Genomic DNA, 21,293 nt, shown 5'->3' with positions numbered 1-21,293 from the left:
CAGCACAGGACCAACAAAGAAAGTAACAGAACACCACTAGCCGTAACCTTCAGCCCCCAACTAAAACCTCTCCAGCACATGATCAAGGATCTACAACCTATCCTGAAGGATGATCCTTCACTCTCACAGACCTTGGCAGACAGGCCAGTTCTCACAGACAGACCCCAAATCTGAAGCAAATACTCACTAGCAACCACACAACAAAAAACACTAACCCAGGAACCTATCCTTGCAACTAACCCCATTGCCAACTCTGTCCACATATCTATTCAAGGGACACCAATGCCAGCAATGCCCCCTGCCATGTACATTGGCCAAACCAGACAGTCTCTATGCAAAAGAATAAATGGACACAAACCAGACATCAAGAATCATAAAATTCAAAAACTAATCGGAGAACACTTCAACCTCCCTGGATACCCAATTGCAGACCTAAAAGTGGCAATTCTTCAACAAAAAAACTTCAGAAACAGACTCCAACAAGAAACTGCAGAACTGGAATTAGTTTGCAAACTGGACACCATCAAGTTAGGCCTAAATAAAGACTGGGAGTGGATGGGTCATTAGCAAACTAAAAACTATTTCCGTATGCTAATTTCCCCCCCTACTGTTACTCACACCTTCTTGTCAACTGTTTGAAATGGGCCATCCTGATTACCACTACAAAAGTTTTTTTCCCCCTCCTGCTGATAATAGTTCAATTTAATTGATTTGTCTTGTTAAAGTTGGTATGGCAACCCTCAGAGTGAGTGAGTGTGTGTGTGTACGTGCGTCTTCCGACTGTATTTTCCACTCCATGCATCTGATGAAGTGGGTTTTAGCCCACAAAAGCTTATGCCCGAATAAATTTGTTAGTCTCTAAGGTGCCACAAGTACTCCTCATTTTTGTGTGGGAATTGTAACTATCCAGCCATGTCCCTCTTTCCCACCCTTCCTATGCTGCAACAATGGCAGCATTGTGTTCCTGAATCTGCCTCAAACAATATCCTGAGAGGTGTAACTGTCCAAATTATCCCAATGGGATGGTGACTCTGAAGCCCAGTGTCATCATTTATTATTTTACTACTGATCTTTTTAGCAGAAATAGCCAGTTAACATTCTGATTTCTTGCTGTTGAAAGGGGGGGCAATGAGGAGTTCAATCCCCTCCCTCTTTCTTTTGAATTTTAAGTCAGTTCCCTCATGTTGGAGAAAAACAGAGTTCTCATTCTCAGGTTGGGTGCAGCAAGTCAGATACTTTATTATCTCTAGCAATTGCATGGAGGGAGAACTAAACAGGTCTCTCACCAGGTAAACAATTACAGCAAGCATTTATACCTTTGTTACATACAATAATGAGCAACAGCTGCATTTTGTTCATACATAGGTCATCCTGATATCTTATTTTTCTCACCTCTACTTAGTCTACACATTCCATACTTTTCTCACACAGTTCTTTCTCACTCACCTCACACAATCCTCACTTCTACAAATCTCACGTTGTTAGGGTTACAGCTAGCCTAACTCTTGCTCACATAAGGGGACTATTTGACTATGAAATCTCCTTCAAATCCCTGTCAGTTCTTTCTCTACTTCCACACTCATAATGGGAGGGAAAGAGGAGCTGTCTCCCTCCTGGGTGTCAAGAACTCAAGCTGTCTTCCCCTAATAATCAGTCCCCTTCATGGATACAAAAATATGCAGCATATTGAAAATTTGACCACTCTGTAAAACAAATGAATGTACTATAAAATGAGGACCTCTGTACTGATTGTGTTACTCTTCATATCAAATACAATAGAAATCTCAATTTTTGAATTTGTTAATCCACATGGGTGCACTTTGCATCCTAAAACTGTAAGCTCCCTGGGGCAAGTCCAGCATTTGTCCAGCACCACCCAGGACAGTGGAGCCCCATCCCAAATGGGGTCTCTGGACACTAAACACAAAGACAGTACCGGCCACATAGCCACATCCATTAGTATAAAACTATCTCGGAGACAAGAGATTAACCCTTGGAGTCTGGGATCTGAGATAGCACCATGTCCCCTCTCAGAGGTGCCTGGGAACCCTTGAGATCTGGAGTGCTGAAGGAACATGACCCAATTCCCAGAGGGTCTGGGCAATTGTTACTGGGCCCCTTTAGCACCAGGTCACTGGGGGTCTTTCAGTGATGGGACTGCAGCATTTGGAGCAGTTCAACTGTGTTTGGAAAGATTGCCCCCCCCCCGCTTTTATTTGCTGTCCCATGGTCCGAGTGCAGAGTCATCTCTGACTGCAGAGAGAAGCAGGGGTCCCAAACTGGCATTCCAGGACCCAAAGGGATAGTGCTATGGACACTCCCAGCCCATGAGATTAGGGCTCAGACTCAGTGTCTCTGCAGCCTGGAGGCAGCCCTGCTTAGACCAGTGGTTTTCAAACTTTTTTTCTGGGGACCCAGTTGAAGAACATTGTTGATGCATGCGACACAATAAAGCTGTGGATGAGAGGTTTGGGGTGTGGGAGAGGTTGAGGGCTGGGGCAGATGGTTGGGGTGAGGGCTGTGGGGTGGGGTCACGAATGAGGGGTTCAGGGTGTGGGAGGGGGCTCTGGGCAGAGGGTTGGGGTGTGGGAGGGGTTCAGGGCTCTGGGGTGGGGCCAGGGATGAGGAGTTTGGGGTGCAGGAAGGGGTTCCAGGTTTTGGGGGGCTCAGGGCTGGGGCAGAGGATTGAGGCATGGGGTTGGGGCACGGACTTCCCTCCATCAGATCCCAGTCAGAGGCGCAGCCGGGGTGCACGGTGGACCATGCTGCACCTCAGAAACAGCCAGCAGCAGGTCTGGCTCCCAGGTGGAGGCTCTCACCCACAGGCACCACCCCCCACCCCCAGTTCCCATTGGCCAGAGCTGGTGCTCGGGGCAGGGGCAGCGCACGGAGCCCTGTGGCCCCCCTGCCTAGACGCCGGACCTGCTGCTGGCTGCTTCCGGGGCACAGTGTGGTGTTAGAAAAGGTAGGCACTAGCCTGCCTTAACTGGGCAGCACTGCCGACGGGACATTTAACATCCCGGTTGGCGGTGCTGACCACAGCAAGGTGACCCAGCACTTTACATGCTGCGACCCAGTAATGGGTCACGACCCACGGTTTTAAAAACACTGGCTTAGACGATGGAGTGCCCTGAGATATAGGGGTGGGGGCAGAGACACTCAGTCCCCCAGCAATGCCATGGCTCCTCCTGCTCCTGGGGCCCCTGGCACTCATTGCCCCCCACCTGGGCTGGAGGAGGAAAAGGGCCCCACCTGCCAAGACTCACCCCACCCCCCTCAATCCTGCCTGCTGCTTTCACTCCCCCCCCCACAACCACCCTTAATGTCCCCACACAGGCTGAAAGAAAAAGAGCCCCATCAGCCAGATTCACCCACAGATCTAAGTCTGTACTCTCACTGGCCCCCACCCTACCCTCACCCTCAATACTCCCACAGCCCCCAACCCGACCCTCAATACCCTACACCACCATCACCCTAAATACTTCCACAGCCCTCCATCCTGCCCTCAACACCCCCCAGTAACCCCATTCCGCTCTCACTGCCCCCACCCTCAGTACCTCCCACACTCCTCAGTACCCCACCCTGCCCTCACCTTCAGTAACCCCACAGTCCCCCTCTGTACCACCCACCCCACCCTCAATACCCACACAGCCCCCCCTGGACCATCCACCCCACCCCGCCCTCCCCTTCAGTAATGCCACAGCCCCCATTCACCCTCAATACCCCACACTCAATACCCCCACCCTGCTCTCACTCTCAATACCCCCAAACCCCCCTCATTATCCCCACCCTCAGTACCCCCACAGCCCCCTTCAGTACCCTACATCACCTTCACCCAAAATACTCCCACAGCCCCCTCAGTATCCTCCCCAAATATTCCCACAGCCCTCCACCCTGCCCTTGACACCCCCCCTCAGTGCCCCCATTCCACCCTCACTACCCCCACCCTCAGTACCCCCCACACCCCTCAGTACCCCACCCTGCCCTCGCCTTCAGTAACCCCACTGTACCACCCCACCCTCACTACCCCCACCCAGCCCCCTCTGTACCACCCACCCCACCCTCACTACCCCACCCTCAGTACCCCACCCTGCCTCGCCTTCAGTAACCCCACTGTACCACCCCACCCTCACTACCCCCACCCAGCCCCCTCTGTACCACCCACCCCACCCTCACTACCCCACCCTCAGTACCCCACCCTGCCCTCGCCTTCAGTAACCCCACCCAGCCCCCTCTGTACCACCCTCAATACCCACAGCCCCTCAGTGCCCCCACCCTCAATACCCCACCCAGCCCCCACTGTACCACCCCCACCCTCAATACCCACAGCCCCTCAGTGCCCCCACCCAGCTCCTCTGTACCACCCCAATATCCCCGCAGCACTCAGTGCCCCCACCCTCAATACCCCACCCAGCCCCCTCTGTACCACCCCACCCTCAATAGCCCCACAACCCGCCCGCGCCCCACACTCACTGCGGTGCCAGCAGAGCCCCAGGCCGTGGCGGGCGAGTCGGGGGCTCCGCAGCACGGCCCGTCCCGCCGCCCGCAGCGCCTCCATCCCCGCGGCTCTGCCGTGCAGCCCCCGGCGGGGCGGGGCGGGGCGGGGCGGGGCCAGCGCGCGCTCCCGACCCAGCCCCCGCGGGACACGCGGAGTCGGCCGAACACGCGACTGGCTGTGGGGGCGGGGCTTGTCTGGGGAGCTCAGGCGGCCTGAGTGGGCGTGGCTTGTGGAAGAGGGTGTGGCTCACGGCTGATGGAGGCGGGGCTCTGGGGAATGGGCGGGGCTTGTGGGTGAGGCGAAGCCGCTGGCCGTTGCACGTGAGGGTGGAGTCTATGCGTCTAACCCTGCCGTCGCCCTGAGGCGCTGCCTGGCTTGGCGCATGCGCGATGCGGGTCGCTCCCTGTGACGTAGTCCGTTTGCGTACTGTGGTGTTCGACCGACTGTTACCGGGGCAACGCGGAGGCGGGAGACGCGGAGCCAGAGTGGCACCGTGGCCGGGCTGGCGCGAGAGGCCTCGGGATGCAGCTGCGGCACGTGCGGACGCTGCTCACCCCCCAGGTCAGCCGCGGGCGGGACCCAGGCGTCCGGGCGCGTGAGGGGCCTGGCGGGCCGGAGCGTGGGGACAACGGCCTGTGGAACTGCCAGCCACAGGACGTGGCTGAGCCCAGAGCCTGGCAGCGCGCTCCGAGGGGTCCGTTCGGAAACAGCTCCGCAAGTGGCAACGCTCAAACCAGAGCGGGGCGGGGCGGGGGACCCGGTCCCTGGGGCAGGCTGCCCCACCATGGCCACTGCGGGGAGCTGCACCCTCCCCTAAAGCCGGTGGGCTGGCCCGTCAGAGAGCAGATACTGTGGCCTAGCTCAGGGGTCGGCAACCTGTCAGCAGTGCTGTGCCGAGTCTTCATCCATTCACTCTGATGCAAGGGTTCGCGCGCCAGTCATACATTTTAACGTTTTTAGAAGGTCTCTTTCTATAAGTCTATAACATATAACTAAACTATTGTTGTGTGTAAAGTAAATAAGGTTTTTAAAATGTTTAAGAATTTTCATTTAAAATTAAATTAAAATGCAGAGCCCCCTGGGACTGGTGGCCAGGACCCAGGCAGTGTGAGTGCCACTGAAAATCAGTTCGCGTGCTGCCTTCGGCACGTGTGCCATAGGTTGCCTACCCCTGGACTAGATGGACAAATGCAAAGTAATGCACACTGGAAAACATAATCCCAGCTGGTTTCAGAGTAGCAGCCGTGTTAGTCTGTATCCGCAAAAAGAACTTGTGGCACCTTAGAGACTAACACATTTATTTGGGCATAAGTTTTTGTGGGCTAAAACCCACTTCATCAGATGCATAGAATGGAACATACAGTAAGATGATATATATATATACATACAGAGAACATGAAAAGGTGGAAGTTGTCATACCAACTCTAAGCGGCTAATTAATTAAGATGAGCTATTATGAGCAGGGGGGGAAAAACTTTTGTAGTGATAATCAAGATGGCCATTTCAGACAGTTGACAAGAAGGTGTGAGGATACTTAACATGGGGAAATAGATTCAATTTGTGTAATGACCCAGCCACGCCCAGTCTGTATTCAAGCCCATGTTAATGGTATCTAGTTTGCAAATTCATTCCAGTTCAGCAGATTCTCGTTGGAGTCTGTTTTTGAAGTTTTTCTGTTGCAAAATTGCCACTTTTAAGTCTGTTACTGAGTGACCAGAGAGGTTGAAGTGTTCTCCTACTGGTTTTTGAATATTATGATTCCTGATGTCAGATTTGTGTCCATTTATTCTTTTGCGTAGAGACTGTCCGGTTTGGCCAATGTACATGGCAGAGTTGACAATCCTAACTAAACATATAAAACGATGGGGTCTAAATTAGCTGTTACCACTCAAGAAAAGGGGTTTTGGAGTCAATGGCTGTTAGCCAGGATGCGCAGGGATGGTGTCTCTAACCTCTGTTTGCCAGAAGCTGGGAATGGGCGATGGGATGCATCACTTGATCGTTACCTGTTCTGTTCATTCCCTCTGGGGCACCTGGCATTGCCCACTGTCGGAAGACAGGATACTGGGCTAGATGGACCTTTGGTCTGACCATCTTCCAGACTGGCAATGGCTGTGTTTTCTTCCAGGATGGTGCTGCAAAGGTCACCTGCATGGCTTGGTCCTACAACAATGCCAAGTTTGCTGTCTGCACTGTAGACAGGGTCGTGCTTCTGTATGATGAACATGGAGAGAGAAGGGACAAATTTTCCACCAAGCCTGCTGATGCAAAGGTAAAGAGATTGTTTGTTTGCTTGTGTGTAACTGGACACCGTACCCTCTTGGTCTGTGAGATACTGATACTTTGCATGCTGCTATGCAGGGCAGTTTTTTGGCAGTAGAAGAGCAACTTGTAAGTTGCTCCATACTTTTCAGAGGGCTCATAACAGCTTGAAATGCTGCACCACGTTTTGCACAGCCCCAAAGCACAGCCTCAAATGCTGCTCCCATCAGAGTACAACTACATGGCCGAGACTGTTCCTATGCTGTTGTAAAGGGGACAGGGGAGGGAATGCTTAAGCAATATTCTGTATAATTATACCATCCCCTCTTTCCTGGACTTCAGCTTAACTCTTTGTTGAAGCAGAGGCTAAAGTTCTGTCTTGTCAAAACTTTTCAGAAAGCATGACACAGAGTTAAACCTTAGAGAGACTACTGTGCACTTTCTTAGTAAAACAAGCAATGCATACGAAACACATTGTATATAGTATAAAGTATTGTAAATATTTTTTGGAATACCAGGAATAACTTCTTAACAAAACTATTAAACAATAAATCTACTGATTTTCCTTATACAGATGTTTCCCCTTTTTGTTTTTGATGCAAACATTCAAATATAAGGTATCAGCATTTTTTTTATATATATACTTTAGCACACACATAGAATAGAATCATAGAATATCAGGGTTGTAAGGGACCTCAGGGGGTCATCTAGTCCAACCCCCTGCTCAAAGCAGGACCAATTCCCAAAACACATTCCTTCTGAACTCTCAGAGGTGATTTTTCAGTCTTTATAATATGATCATAGCGTGTGTGTACTGTGTGTCACCTGGACTTTTCAGATCTTGAGAAATGGCAACTTTTCAGTCCTTTCAAATGCTTCACAACCGTGTCAGCAAACAAACAGCCTGGAGATATCTACAGCTAGCTTGCATTCCAGCATACCTGACTGGTCCTCTTGATGGCTGGTGAAACAGAAGTCTGTAGCCTGTACCCAAAATGGTACAGGGGTTGGATCAGAATACAAAATATCAATTTCATAAGAACATAAGAATAGCCATACTGGGTCAGACCAATGGTCCATCTAGCCCAGTAACTTCTCTTCTGACAGTGACCAGTGCCAGGTGATTCAGAGGGAATGAACAGAATAGGGAAATTATCAAGCAATCCATCCCCTGTCATCCAGTCCAAGCTTCTGGCAGTCAGAAGTTTAGGGACACCCTGAGGATGGGGTTGCGTTTCTGACCATCTTCGTAGAATCATAGGACTGGAAGGGACTTCAAGTGGTCATCTAGTCCAGCCCTCTGCACTCATGGCACGACTAAATATTATCTAGACCATCCCTGACAGGCATTTGTCTAACATGCTCTTATGCCCTATTTATGATCTATTTAAATAAATGATATTCTATTATTGTTTAACAGTGTGATTAAAACTGCAATTAATTGTGATTATTTTTTTAAATCTCGCGATTAATTGCGATTAATTTTTTTAATCGTTTGACAGCCCTAAAATAATGTTAAAACCCTACTGGTGCCAAATTAATAAACTATATCAGATTCAAGCAATGTTTCTCACCATGTGCTTTCAGCAGTCTTACTGTCCAAACCCTCTAGGTCAGAACTCCTTCTCTCAGAATCCAATGAAGGCTTCCTTTTGCTTCAGCTGTAGAGAATGTGATGGGCAAGGGAAGAGAGAGGGGTATGTTGGGGTGTTCTCCCTTCCTTTTTATAGGCTACGTCTTCACTACCCGCTGATACAGCGGGTAGCAATCGATTTCTTGGGGATCGATATATCGCGTTTCATCTAGACGCGATATATCGACCCCAAATGAGCTCCTGTCGACTCCAGAACTCTACCAAGCCGAATGGCCGTAGCGGAGTCGACATGGGGAGCCGCGGACATCGATCCTGCACCGTGAGGAAGGTAGGTAATTCGATCTAAGATACTTCGACTTCAGCTACATTATTCACGTAGCTGAAGTTGCGTATCTTAGATCGATTTCCCCCCGTAGTGTAGACCAGCCCATAGTTTCAGTCCCCCCTTTTGTAAAACATTTCCAGCTGGGTACCAGGAGACAAAAAGTCCATGTGGAAGGACATTCCCTGCTGCTTTTCTCATCTATTTGAGCTTCCTGTGTTTCCCCTTCCTGCTTGATGACTCTGTTTACTGCAAATTAAGCAGAGCACACATTCCTTTGTTTAGGACAGACCTATTTGCCAACTTCTGCTTGGGGAGAGCTGTGATTTGGAACATATGTTAATAACATCATACTGGAAAATCTTATATCTTCACATAAAATGTTGCCACACATATTTTGCCAGAACAATAATGACCAGCAAATTATGAGTTTTCAAATGATACTTCACAAGGAATACTTTGAACAAAGGTTATTACAATAGTGTTTAGGGCTTGGACCCAGGGATACATTCTGTCACACCTAGAATGACTGTTCTCATGTCCAGTGTATGTAGCATCTACCTACCTGTCAGTGTGTTTAAGGGCTGCCACTGTGAGAATGCATGCACCTGTGCGTGTTTGTGCATGCTTTTGTATGTGGTCTGGCTGTGGTGTTTGGCCATATGCACCCGTGGGAGTAAGCATGTGCTTCTGTGTGCATGAGCACAGCAATAGGGAGCCATATCTCTAATTGCCTAGCATGCATCCAGTGAACAACTTGTATGGAAGGAGAAATCAGACTGAGCTAGCAGGTTACCTAATCCTTCAGCTGTCTCTGCTGGGCTGGGGTATCTCACTCACACTGACCCACCCTCATTCCATAGATCCCAAGGCCAGAAGGGACCACTGTGATCATGTAGTCTGACCTCCTGTATAACACAGGCTATAGAACTTCCCCAAACTAATTCCTAGGATCTAGCTTTTAGAAGAACATCCAATCTTGATTGGAAAATTGTCAGTGATGGAGAATCCCCCATGGCCCTTGATAAGGTCCAGTGGTTAGTGACTCTCATTAACCTCCCTGCTAGATATTGTATATAGCAGCTGTAACCACAGCCAGGTGCCTGGCAACACTAGATCAGTGTTCATATCTAGTACATACACCCACATGTGCAGTAATATGTCATGCATGCTTGTGTACGCACATCATTAATAGAAAATCAAAACCACCTTAATAAATGGACCTACAAAGGTCATGTGTCTTTATGGGGATCTCCAAAACCTAGGTGAAATGTTGGGTTACTGATTTTAGGTGTCTTGTTTCTCCCAAATTCAGGGATTGTAAAGAGATTTTTTTTAATACAAATTTAAATATAAAATTGATAAATATTTTTCTGGTAAAACAAAAACAAAACACTAGATCAGTGTAGTTCATAACTGCAGGAAGCTCGCACCATGGAGATGGGATGGGAATGGGATCAGCTTGTATGTTGTATGGGCCTTTACACCACTGAATGGGTTGACCTGTGATCCTTACTCTGGGTCTGTCTTGAGGTTCTTTTGGGACATGTTTAATTAACCTCACCCTTGGTCCACGCTTCCTCCCTTCTCCTCTCCCCAGTATGGCAGGAAGAGCTACATGGTGAAAGGCATGGCATTCTCTCCTGACTCCACCAAGATTGCCATTGGACAAACAGACAACATCATCTACGTCTACAAGATCGGAGAGGAATGGTGAGGCCCTCAGTATAGCATCCCTGTGTGTGTGGTGCCATGCACCTGTGTGTGCGGTGCCTCCTTTCTGCCAATACCGCAGGCTGCTTTGGAAATGCACAATGTGTTCTTCATGCCCATGATTTTTGCCCTGGTGTTCAGCCAGATCTCACTCTACACTAGCCCTCACCTCCCCTTCAAATCATACCTTACCCAACCCTGAACTGCGGTCCCCTGTTACACTGAGTGGTTTTGCTGAACAGCATAAAGGTTCTTCAAGTACTGTACTACCTGCCAGATCTCTTCTGCAGGTGTGTGCCAGCCAGAGGTCTGGAGGAGCAGGCTATAGGGCCTTTGCACACCCTGCCCACTTCTTGTGCCCTCTGACTTTTGCCGGGGCCTTATAAGGAGTGCAGACATGACTGCTCCTCAGTTGCTTCTGGGGACAGTTGGGGCAATAGGAATTCAGCTCCCTTCTATGGAAGTTTGGCTTTTCTCAATGTCTGTCGTTCCTATAGTTAGTGTTAGGGATATTGAGCCCCATCAGGCATATTGTTTTGGCTCATGGCTTGTTCGTGCCTTTCCTGCTCCACTCCAGGCTGTACTAATGTGGCAGAAGTCAAATCCCTTCACTCTCAAGCTGTGGCCTCCTGCAAATCAGATGTAGGTCATCATATTCTTCTATGTATGCTGAGGGGAGTGGGGAGTGAGGAAATGGGCAGTGTGCACAGCCCCAGTGGACATTGCTGTTCAGGAGATCAGTGCTGATGCACCCAGGACACATGCATCCTCTGCAGTGTGGATCTGTGGAGGCTCTTGCCTACAAGAACTACAGTTGTTCTGGGAAGTAACTGTTTTAAAGGCCTACTTTCCCCCTCCCCCTGATGGTCTGCTCCCCCTGCGTGTGGTTCTAGGGAGCTGTTTGGGCTCCGCCTTATCCCTCTGCAGGGAGATATTCCTGCTGCCGCAGGAAAGCTCCTACACAAAGTAAGAGAATTCTGTGCCTGCTCAGTACCCAGACTCACTGCCCTGAGAACATATAGCAGGGGAGGGGCCCAAACAGGGGACTGTTTCGCAAAACTGAAATGTCTGGCAATAACTATAAATTAGCAATTTATAAAATAAAATCATAGATTCCAAGGCCAGAAGGTACCACTGTGATCATCCAGTCTGACTTCCTGTATAACGCAGGCCATGGAATTTCCCCAAAATAATTCCTGCCTCTGGAGGGCCCTTCCAGTTCTATGATTCTTTGATTTACAGTTAGCCAGTTTTTAAACTATTTAATGTGTGCTGTGTTAATTTGATCTCCTTGTAGTTTTTTAATCAGAATGTCATGTGGTACCAAGTCAAATGCCCTTTCATCAACACTATTACCTTTTCCATATTTTCCATGAAGCCGTATTGATTGACATTAATTATATTACCCGCCTTTAATTCTTTGTTAACTGCGTCCTGTATCAGCAGGGACTGGACTGGGGCGGGGCAGCAGCCTATATATGGTTGAAGCAGGAGGAGTCAGCCTAGCGAGTTGAGCAGGGAGGTGGCCAGGAGTCCAGGTCCAGAGCAGGATGAGAAGATGTCAGCCTTGAAGTCAGAAATTTGAGCCCAGGGGTCCAGGTTGGGGTGGCTGGAGGGGGCAAGGAGGGGGAGGGAGGGGGAGGAGAGAGAATGAATCACAGCCTTAGCAAATGCTTTGAGCAAGCTGCAAGCTGCTGCTGTGCTGCTGGAGCCAGCCTTGCTGCTGCCTTCTCTCTGGCTCTGGTTCTGGCTGGGTGTGACCCGCCCTGCGCCCTGGCCTGGCCCTGATAGAGGAGCTGGGGAGCTCCAGCCTGGAAAGCCCCAGGCTGCGACCTAGCATTGGGCTAACAGGTACTGGGGGTTGCAGAGGGCAGCCCAGGGGTAGGCAAAGGCAGCAGGTCCAAACCCAACCTTGCCAGTGACAAGCAGGCTGATACTGCAGTCTGCCCCAGGGTGTGGGGGCTAGATGATGACTGGCAGTAGCCTGATACTGAGGCAAGGTGGGGATAGTGGGTGGGGGTTCCCCTGGGAGGGGGAGACCCTGAGGCTGAAAGGGGTTACTCCCAGGGGGCAGCACCCCAGGTAAAAGGGGCACTGGGTCCAGGGAGGGACACGGGGGCCAACAGCAAGCGGGAAGGCGGATCACCGGCCTGCAGAGGGCACTCCGGAGCTGGAATGAGCTGATTCCCTGAGAGACCAGCAAGAGGGGCTGCAGGGATGAGTCCGCACCCTTACAGGCTCATGCAGCCCAGCTCTGTTCATTAGGCTGTCAGGAGATTCAGCAGGCATAGCTGCAGGGCCTTATTCCTGACAGCCACTCTATTACCTTGCCCAAATTGATGTCACACTGACAGGCCTATAATTATCTGTGTCATCCTGTTTACCCTTTTTAAATATTGGCACATTAGCTTTCTTCCAGTCTTCTGGAACTTCCCTGGTGTTCCAAGACTTACTGAAAATCAACATTAATGGTCCAGTGAGCTCCTCGGCCAGCTCTGCTAAAACTCTTGAATTCAAGTTATCTGGACCTGCTGATTTAAAAGTGTCTAGCTTTAGCAGCTGCTATTTAACATCCTCCTGAGATGCTAGTGGAATGGAAAGTATTTCACCATCATTATATGATATGACTACATCATCTGTTTTCCCCTCAAATACAGAACAGAAATATGTGCTGAACACTGTTAGAAGAGCAGGTTGACCCATATTCTACATTCTATTAGCATATTCTACAGATAGTTTTTGATTTGAAGATACATTTCTTTGCAATAATTGCAGCCATGAATTCCCTTGATCAGCAGTTCCCAGGGAAGGGAGGAAGTGGCCAAGACCCCGAGCTCCTTTATGTGGCTGGGAAAGGAAGGGATAGGGAGATATCACTGCTTTACATAAAGAGTAGTCTTTAGATCCCTGCATTCCTTATGCTGCTGCAAGGCTTATCTGTCCTTAACAAGGAGAAGGGAAGGGAGAGGGATAGCACTTTATCAAGCGAAGAGACAGTGCCTGCCCCTGTCTTCCTCCCTAATACCATGCTAGCAGTTACCCAGGTCTTTACTTAACCCTTACATACCCCCAACAAACACTTCTCCCTTTTCTGCATTATTGATAATTCTACCATTATTGGTTCTAGTAATGGACCAATACCATTGCCAGGATTCTTTTTCTTCCTAAATATACTCCAGAAACACCTTCTTATTCTCTTTAACTCTGCTAGCCACAGATTTCTTCTTGTGTCCCTTTACTTCATAAATTTTCTACAGTTACAAGCTTCTGATTTATATTCATAATTATCAACTTCCCTGTTCTTCCATTTGTTATATATTATGTTTTAATTTTTATAGCTGCCTTTGCTTCTCCTCTAAAGCAGGTTGTTTTTTTAACCAATGCAGCCATCTCTCTTGATTATGGTATTTTGGGCATCTAGTAAAGTGTTCTTAAATAATTCCCAATTGTCATTCAGATTTTTCTTATTAAATTCTGCAAGCTGATTTGGCTCATAATTGTTTTCAGGTTTGCGAAAATGGCCTTTTTAAAGCACCAAATGTATGTATGTTACTTCTCTGGACTTTATTCTGTTTGCATATTATAAATGTGATCAAGCCATAATCACTTGTACCTAAGCTACCATTAGATTTTAACTTTCAGCTACCATTAACTTTTAATTCTGTGATCAGTTCCTCTGTGTCCGTCAAGGCAAGGTCTAATATAGAGTTCCCCCATGTTGGATGCAGCGCTTTCTGAGTTAGGAAATTGTCATCCACCATATTTAGAAATTCCAAGGAATGTTTTCGTATTGGTAGCATCATACCTCCAACATATATCACTCAAATTGAAGTCCCCTAGGATGTAAAGAATTAAATGAGGGTGATATAATTAACCCAATCAACATGGGCTTATGGAAGATAGATCCTGTCAACTGGATGTCATTTTTTATGAGATTACAAGTTTGGTTGATAAAGATAAGAGTGTTGGTGTAATATACTTTGTCTTTTGTAAAGCATTTCACTTGGTACTGTATGACATTTTTTATTAAAAAAAAACTAGAACAATATAAAATTAACATATGGCAAAAGTATAAGCAACTGAAAACAGGGTCTTATAATGGAAGTGTTGGGCAACCTTACTAATAGGAAGTGTTACCAGCCCTGACTGCAATTATATTTGTGTATTTCTTTTTCTGCAGGGGTGATAAGAAGGTAATCTGCAACAAGTTCATTCAGACAGTAAGTCCCAGCCTCCCTTTCAGCTCTACTATAGGTCTTTCCTCTGGCTCTCAGGCGGGATGAGCCAGATTGTCAAACGTATTTAGTTGTCTAAGGATGCAGATAGGTGCCCAGAGGGGCTTCCAAAACCATCTTAGGCACCTGTCTGCATCTATAGGCACCTAATTACTTTTGAAAATCTAGCCCTGTGTCTTTAATGTCCCGGCTCTGGGGGCTCTGCTCTCTTCCTTTGAGACTAAGCTATTGATTCATAAGGCCTGAAGAGACCATTGTGGTTCTCTAGTCTGACCTCCTGGATAACACATGCCGAAGGACTCCTCTGATTTAATTCCTGTTTGCACTGGAGCATACTGTTGAGAAAAATATCCAATCTCGATTTTAAAATTGCCAGTGTTGGAGGATCCACCAGAGCGCTTGATAAGTTGTTCCTATGGTTAATTACTCTCACTGTAAAAAATTGCCCATTATGTCGAGTCTAAATTCACCTAGCTTCAGTTTCCAGCCATTGGACCTTGTTATACCTCTGCCTGCTAGACTGCAGAGCCTTCTGTTATTGGCCAAGCTTATAAGTCCCTATCCCCAACCCAATGGCATTTCTCTGTTTTGGATGTAACATGACAACTTCTGAGTGGCATATCCGATCAGTTCCAAAATTCCACGGAATGTTTTAGGCATCAGTGAACAGAACCTGTTGCTTTTGAGGGAAAATTGGAAAACCAGAAGGAAAACATGGGAGACACATGGAGCCCCTGATATCTGTTTAGCAGAGCCATAGCTTCAAGCACCTCTGCAATTGTCTATAGCTCAAAAACTGATTGAATGGCATCCATTAGCATCTTCCAGCATGACAATACCTCTATTTCATTTCTCCCCATCCTCCCAATACAGTTTAATATGTTGGCACCCTGAAGGACTTATTTCCCAGGCAGAAAGAGGAGAAATAATGTGGGAGAAGGGGTGCACACAGAACCTGTGGCTTGGTAGGGGAGAATGGGGACCCTGATAAAGGGAATGGGGTCTCACTCAGAGCCCATGGGTTATGGGGTAAAGGGGAGGTCTCAGGGAAGGGGGAATAAGATCACACATAGCATCCCGGCTGGGAGGGGGACAAATGGAGGACCCTGGTATTAAAGGGAAGGGGGGCACACCCAGAGGCCCTAGTATGAAGGAGGGGATTAGGGCTTGCAGCAAGTCCTTGAAATAAAATGGGATTGGAGGGCATCTGCAATGAGCTCGGCCTAAAGAAGCAATGAAGTGCGTGACCCACTAGTCAAATTTGTGTTCCCCATGTAGGTACTTGCAACTGTGATCAAGTCACCTCTTCTTCTCTTTGTTAAGCTAAACAGATTGAGCTCCTTGAGTCTGTCACTGTAAGGCATATTTTCCAGTCCTTTAATCATAGAATCATAGGATATCAGGGTTGGAAGGGAGCTTAGGAGGTCATCTAGTCCAACCGCCTGCTCAAAGCAGGACCAAACCCAACTAAATCATCCCAGCCAGGGCTTTGTCAAGCCTGATCTTAAAAACCTCTAAGGAAGGAGATTCCACCACCTCCCTAGGTAACCCGTTCCAGTGCTTCACCACCCTCCTAGTGAAAAAGTTTTTCCTAATATCCAACCTAAACCTCCCCCACTGCAACTTGAGACCATTACTCCTTGTTCTGTCATCTGTTACCACTGAGAACAGTCTAGATCCATCCTCTTTGGAACCCCCTTTCAGGTAGTTGAAAGCAGCTATCACATCCCCCCTCATTCTTCTCTTCTGCAGACTAAACAATCCCAGTTCCCTCAGCCTCTCCTCATAAGTCATGTGCTCCAGCCCCCTAATCATTTTTGTTGCCCTCCGCTGGACTCTTCCCAATTTTTCCACATCCTTCTTGTAGTGTGGGGCCCAAAACTGGACAAACTACTCCAGATGAGGCCTCACCAATGTCGAATAGAGGGGAATGATCACATCCCTCAATCTGCTGCCCCTACTGATAAAGGCCAAAATGCCATTAGCCTTCTTGGCAACAAGGGCACACTGCTGACTCATATCCAGCTTCTCATCCACTGTAACCCCTAGGTCCCGTTCTGCAGAACTGCTGCCCAGCCATTCGGTCCCTAGTCTATAGCAGTGCATGGGATTCTTCCGTCCTAAGTGCAGGACTCTGCACTTGTCCTTGCTGAACCTCATCAGGTTTCTTTTGGCCCAATCCTCTAATTTGTCTAGGTCCCTCTGTATCCTATCCCTAGCGTATCTACCACTCCTCCCAGTTTAGTGTCATCTGCAAACTTGCCCAGAGTGAAGTCCACGCCATCCTCCAGATCATTAATGAAGATATTGAACAAAACCAGCCCCAGGACCGACCCTTGGGGCACTTCGCTTGACACCGGCTGCCAACTAGACATGGAGCCATTGATCACTACCCGTTGAGCCCGACGATCTAGCCAGCTTTCTATCCACCTTATAGTCCATTCATCCAGCCCAGACTTCTTTAACTTGCCGGCAAGAATACTGTGGGAGACCGTATCAAAAGCTTTGCTAAAGTCAAGGAATAACACATCCACTGCTTTCTCCTCATCCACAGACCCAGTTATCTCGTCATAGAAGGCAATTAGGTTAGTGAGGCATGACTTGCCCTTGGTGAATCCATGCTGACTGTTCCTGATCACTTTCCTCTCCTCTAAGTGCTTCAGAATTGATTCCTTGAGGACCTGCTCCATGATTTTTCCAGGGACTGAGGTGAGGCTGACTAGCCTGTCGTTCCCTGGATCCTCCTCCTTCCCTTTTTTTAAAGATGGGATTAGCCTTTTTCCAGTCATCTGGGACCTCCCCCGATCGCCATGAGTTTTCAAAGGGTACATCCACACTACCCGCTGGATTGGTGGGTAGCGATCGATCTATTGGGGATCGATATATCGCGTCTCGTCTAGACACGATAAATCAATCCCCAAACGCATTCCCGTCGACTCCAGAACTCCACCAGGGCGAGAGGCGGAAGTGGAGTCGACGGGGGAGCTGCAGCCGTCGATCCCGCGCCGTGAGGACAGGAGGTAAGTCGAAATAAGATACGTCGACTTCAGCTACACTATTCCCATAGCTGAAGTTGCGTATCTTACATCGACCCCCCCGCCACCCCCAGTGTAGACTAGGCCAAAGATAATGGCCAATGGCTCTGCAATCACATCCGTCAACTCCTTTAGCATCCTCGGATGCAGCGCATCTGGCCCTATGGACTTGTGCTCGCCCAGTTTTTCTCAATAGTCCCGAACCACTTCTTTCTCCACAGAGGGCTGGTCACCTCCTTCCCATACTGTGCTGCCCAGTGCAGCAGTCTGGGAGCTGACCTTGTTCGTGAAGACAGAGGCAAAAAAAGCATTGAGTACATTAGCTTTTTCCACATCACTAGGTTGCCTCCCTCATTCAGTAAGGGGCCCACACTTTCCTTGACTTTCTTCTTGTTGCTAACATACCTCAAGAAACCCTTCTTGTTACTCTTAACATCTCCTGCTAGCTGCAACTCCAAGTGTGATTTGGCCTTCCTGATTTCACTCCTGCATTCCTGAGCAATTTTTTAAACTCCTCCCTGGACATTTGTCATAATGACAAATGTCATCAATGACATCAACACCTGCAAGATCTTCACCAAGCATTCTCAAAACTACGATACCCGCACAAGGAAATAAGGAAACAAATCAACAGAGCCAGAAGTGTACCCAGAAGTCTCCTGCTGCAAGACCAAGCTCAAGAAAGAAACCAACAGAACTCCATTGGCCATCACCTAGTCCTCAGCTAAAACCCCTCCAATGCATCATCAGTGATCTACAACCCATCCTGGACAACGATCCCCCGCTTTCACAGGCCTTGGGAGGCAGGCCAGTCCTCGCCCACAGACAACCTGCCAACCTTAAACATATTCTCACCAGCAACCACATACTGAACCGTAGTAATTCTAACGTAGGAACCAATCCATGCAACAAACCTCGATGCTAACTCTGCCCACATATCTACACCAGCGACACCATCACAGGACTTAACCAGATCAGCCACAACATCACCGGTTCATTCACCTGCACGTCCACCAATGTAATATACACCATTATGTGCCAGCAATGCCCCTCTGCTATGTACATCGGCCAAACTGGACAGTCCCTACATAAAAGGATAAATGGACGCAAGTCAGATATCAGGAATGGCAGTATACAAAAACCTGTAGGAGAACACTTCAGCCTCCCTGGATACACAATAGCAGATTTAAAGGTATCCATCCTGCAGCAAAAAGACTTCAGGACCAGACTTCAAAGAGAAACTGCTGAGCTTCATTTCATTTGCAAATTTGACACCATCAGCTCAGGATTAAACAAAGACTGTGAATGGCTAGCCAACTACAAAAGCAGTTTCTCCTCTATTGGTGTTCACACCTCAACTGCTAGAAGAGGGCCTCATCCTCCCTGACTGAACTAACCTCGTTATCTCTAGACTGATTCTTGCCTGCATATTTATACCTGCCTCTGGAAATTTCCACTACGTGCATCTGACAAAGTGGGTATTCACCCAAGAAAGCTCATGCTCCAATACGTCTGTTATTCTGTAAGGTGCCACAGGACTCTTTGTCGCTTTTTACAGATCCAGACTGGCATGGCTACCCCTCTGATACTTGACACTTACAATTAGTATCACCTCTAATTCTCTAACAATATAGATTTGCATTTCAAAGTTCTAGCCCATCTAACGTGGAATGGCCCTTGTGATGGGTTCCCCCCAGGGTGTCACCTGGAACTGGGGTACCACTGAGCCTCCTGACCCACCAGCCTGGGTTCCCTGCTGTGACAAGCTACACAGCCTTCCAGCCTGCACTTTCACCAGCATACATACAGGTAGGGACACACCCAGCTGCAGTTACAAGCAGGCTGTCTGGCCATGCTGTGCTTGGGAAAGCTACTCCCAGCTCCTCAGGCATGCACCCCCTCTGGAGTATAAACCAAAATTACACCGTCTTGCACTGCACAGGGAACTGTACAGCATAAGCTCATAAAATTCGCCCCCTCCCTCAATGGGGACAGAACTATGGAACAGCCTTTTGCCCTGAGTTATGATTCCCACACACTGGTTTAGATAAAGCAAAAACAAGTTTATTAACTACAAAAGATAGATTTTAAGTGATAGCAAAGAGATCAAAGCAGATTACCTAGCAAATAAACAAAAAACGCAAACTAAACTTAAATAGATTGAGGATGAGACTCTGCTATTGATATCCAGAGATGATACCAGCAGGCTGCAGATTCTTAAGGGGCGAGCTGCTCTTGCTTACAGCTTGGGATCCCCAGGGGTTCCATTCACAGGCTAAAAATCCCTTTAGCCTGGGTCCAGCACTTCCCCCAGGTCAGTCTTTTTTCCTCAGGTGTTTCCAGGAGTCTTCTTGGGTGGGGAGTGAAGAACCCCAGATGATGTCACTCCCTGCCTTATATAGTTTTTGTATATGGCGGGAACCTTTTGTTACAAATCTTGGTTCTGAGACCGGTCTGTGGAAAAACACTGACATCCCGAGATGGAGTCCAGAGACATGTGGTCTCATCACATGTCCTTGTTGAGTCATAGCAGTCATTACTCACAGGCTGTTTGGCGCGTTCACAGGAAGGCTCACCGGGTAGGAGGTAAGCTTCTCCTAAAGCCTGTTGTTCTTCCCTAATGGCCCTTGCCCACCCACTATCTAGAATGAAAGCATCTTGTCTAGTGGGCATCACCCAGGTGTAACTACATTTGAAATACAGATACATAATCAATATTCATAACTTCAGATACAAAAATTATACATGCATACGAATATAGTCATATTCAGCAAATCATAACCTTTTCAGTGCCATCTCTCGTGACTTATCTTGCATAAAATGCATCATAATTATGTCATGATCATATCACTGTGAAGAATATGGGGTGCAGTGTCACAGCCCTTATCAAGGCTGATTCCCCACTCTGGCACTTCGAATGCTGAAGGTGGGGGCCTGCAAGGATTTTAAAAATTAATACTGGCCACTCCAACTTGTATTAAACTCCCAAGGCTACAGCTTCTCTCTGACTTTGGATGAGTAGATGCTGCCGCAAGCCAAGTGCAAAAAAACCCTTTGAAACCAGAAAGATGCACTTGGGAATTCCTTCCTGTGGGGTACCCTCAAGCCCTTTCACCCCCCTACCCCCCTCTGGGGAAGAGCTGAGAAAGTAAAACAGGAAATCAGCTGTTGCCACCAGCTACTTAAACAACCTGTGCACAAACCTCTTAGGACACCAAAAATCCAATCCTGTTCTTAAAAAAGGTAAATTTTATTAAAGACAAAAAGAAAGAAAATACATCTGGAACTCTAGCTTTTGCTAGATTTAAAAAACCCACTTACAAAAATTAAACATCAAGAATAATCTTCTTGAGGTCCAGTTTAAAGATTACAAGCAAAACAAAAAGCATTTGGGGTTAGCACAGAGGAGTCCACAAGCCAGTAAGAAATAAACAGAAATAAACCTAATCACGTCTTCCTAGACATCCCCAGTTTACTTACATACCTGGGGTTTCAGATAAACAATCTCTAGGTATGATCTGATGGTTTTTTCGTACCTGGCTTTCAGCTTCTTACAGCATAACTGCTCCCCGTTCCCCTCTTTCCCGGACAACAACACCACACAGACAAAGGGAAATTTTTTCCCAATTTGAAA

At 47.8% G+C, this 21,293-nt stretch overlaps 2 protein-coding genes across 12 annotated transcripts in view; one reads left to right on the top strand and one right to left on the bottom strand.

Moving 5' to 3' along the window:
* The window catches only part of LOC120400768 (low density lipoprotein receptor adapter protein 1-like), a 43,323-nt gene extending 38,481 nt beyond the window's left edge, over positions 1 to 4,842 (bottom strand). For all 10 annotated transcript variants that reach the window (XR_005596056.1, XR_005596057.1, XM_039529743.1 and 7 more), the window contains exon 1: positions 4,474 to 4,842. Coding sequence is in view for 8 of the 10 variants with exons in the window: in XM_039529743.1 (XP_039385677.1) it covers positions 4,474 to 4,558 (85 nt within the window). In the remaining 2 variants the exon portion in view is untranslated. The remainder of the gene's footprint in view (positions 1 to 4,473) is intronic.
* Positions 4,843 to 4,902: 60 nt separating this feature from the next.
* IFT172 (intraflagellar transport 172) overlaps positions 4,903 to 21,293 on the top strand; it is a 119,045-nt gene continuing 102,654 nt past the window's right edge. Inside the window, exons 1-4 of one of the 2 annotated variants that reach the window (XM_039531272.1) lie at positions 4,903 to 5,059; positions 6,627 to 6,770; positions 10,277 to 10,389; positions 14,570 to 14,582. In XM_039531272.1, coding sequence (XP_039387206.1) covers positions 5,021 to 5,059; positions 6,627 to 6,770; positions 10,277 to 10,389; positions 14,570 to 14,582 — 309 coding nt within the window. In that variant the 5' untranslated portion in view covers positions 4,903 to 5,020. Of the gene's footprint in view, positions 5,060 to 6,626; positions 6,771 to 10,276; positions 10,390 to 14,569; positions 14,610 to 21,293 lie in introns of both variants that reach the window. The other variant, XM_039531271.1, reaches the window with a different exon arrangement.

Source organism: Mauremys reevesii, linkage group 3 (assembly GCF_016161935.1).
Source record: "Mauremys reevesii isolate NIE-2019 linkage group 3, ASM1616193v1, whole genome shotgun sequence".
Taxonomy (NCBI): domain Eukaryota; kingdom Metazoa; phylum Chordata; order Testudines; family Geoemydidae; genus Mauremys; species Mauremys reevesii.
This window is presented reverse-complemented; position numbering and strand designations above follow the sequence as displayed.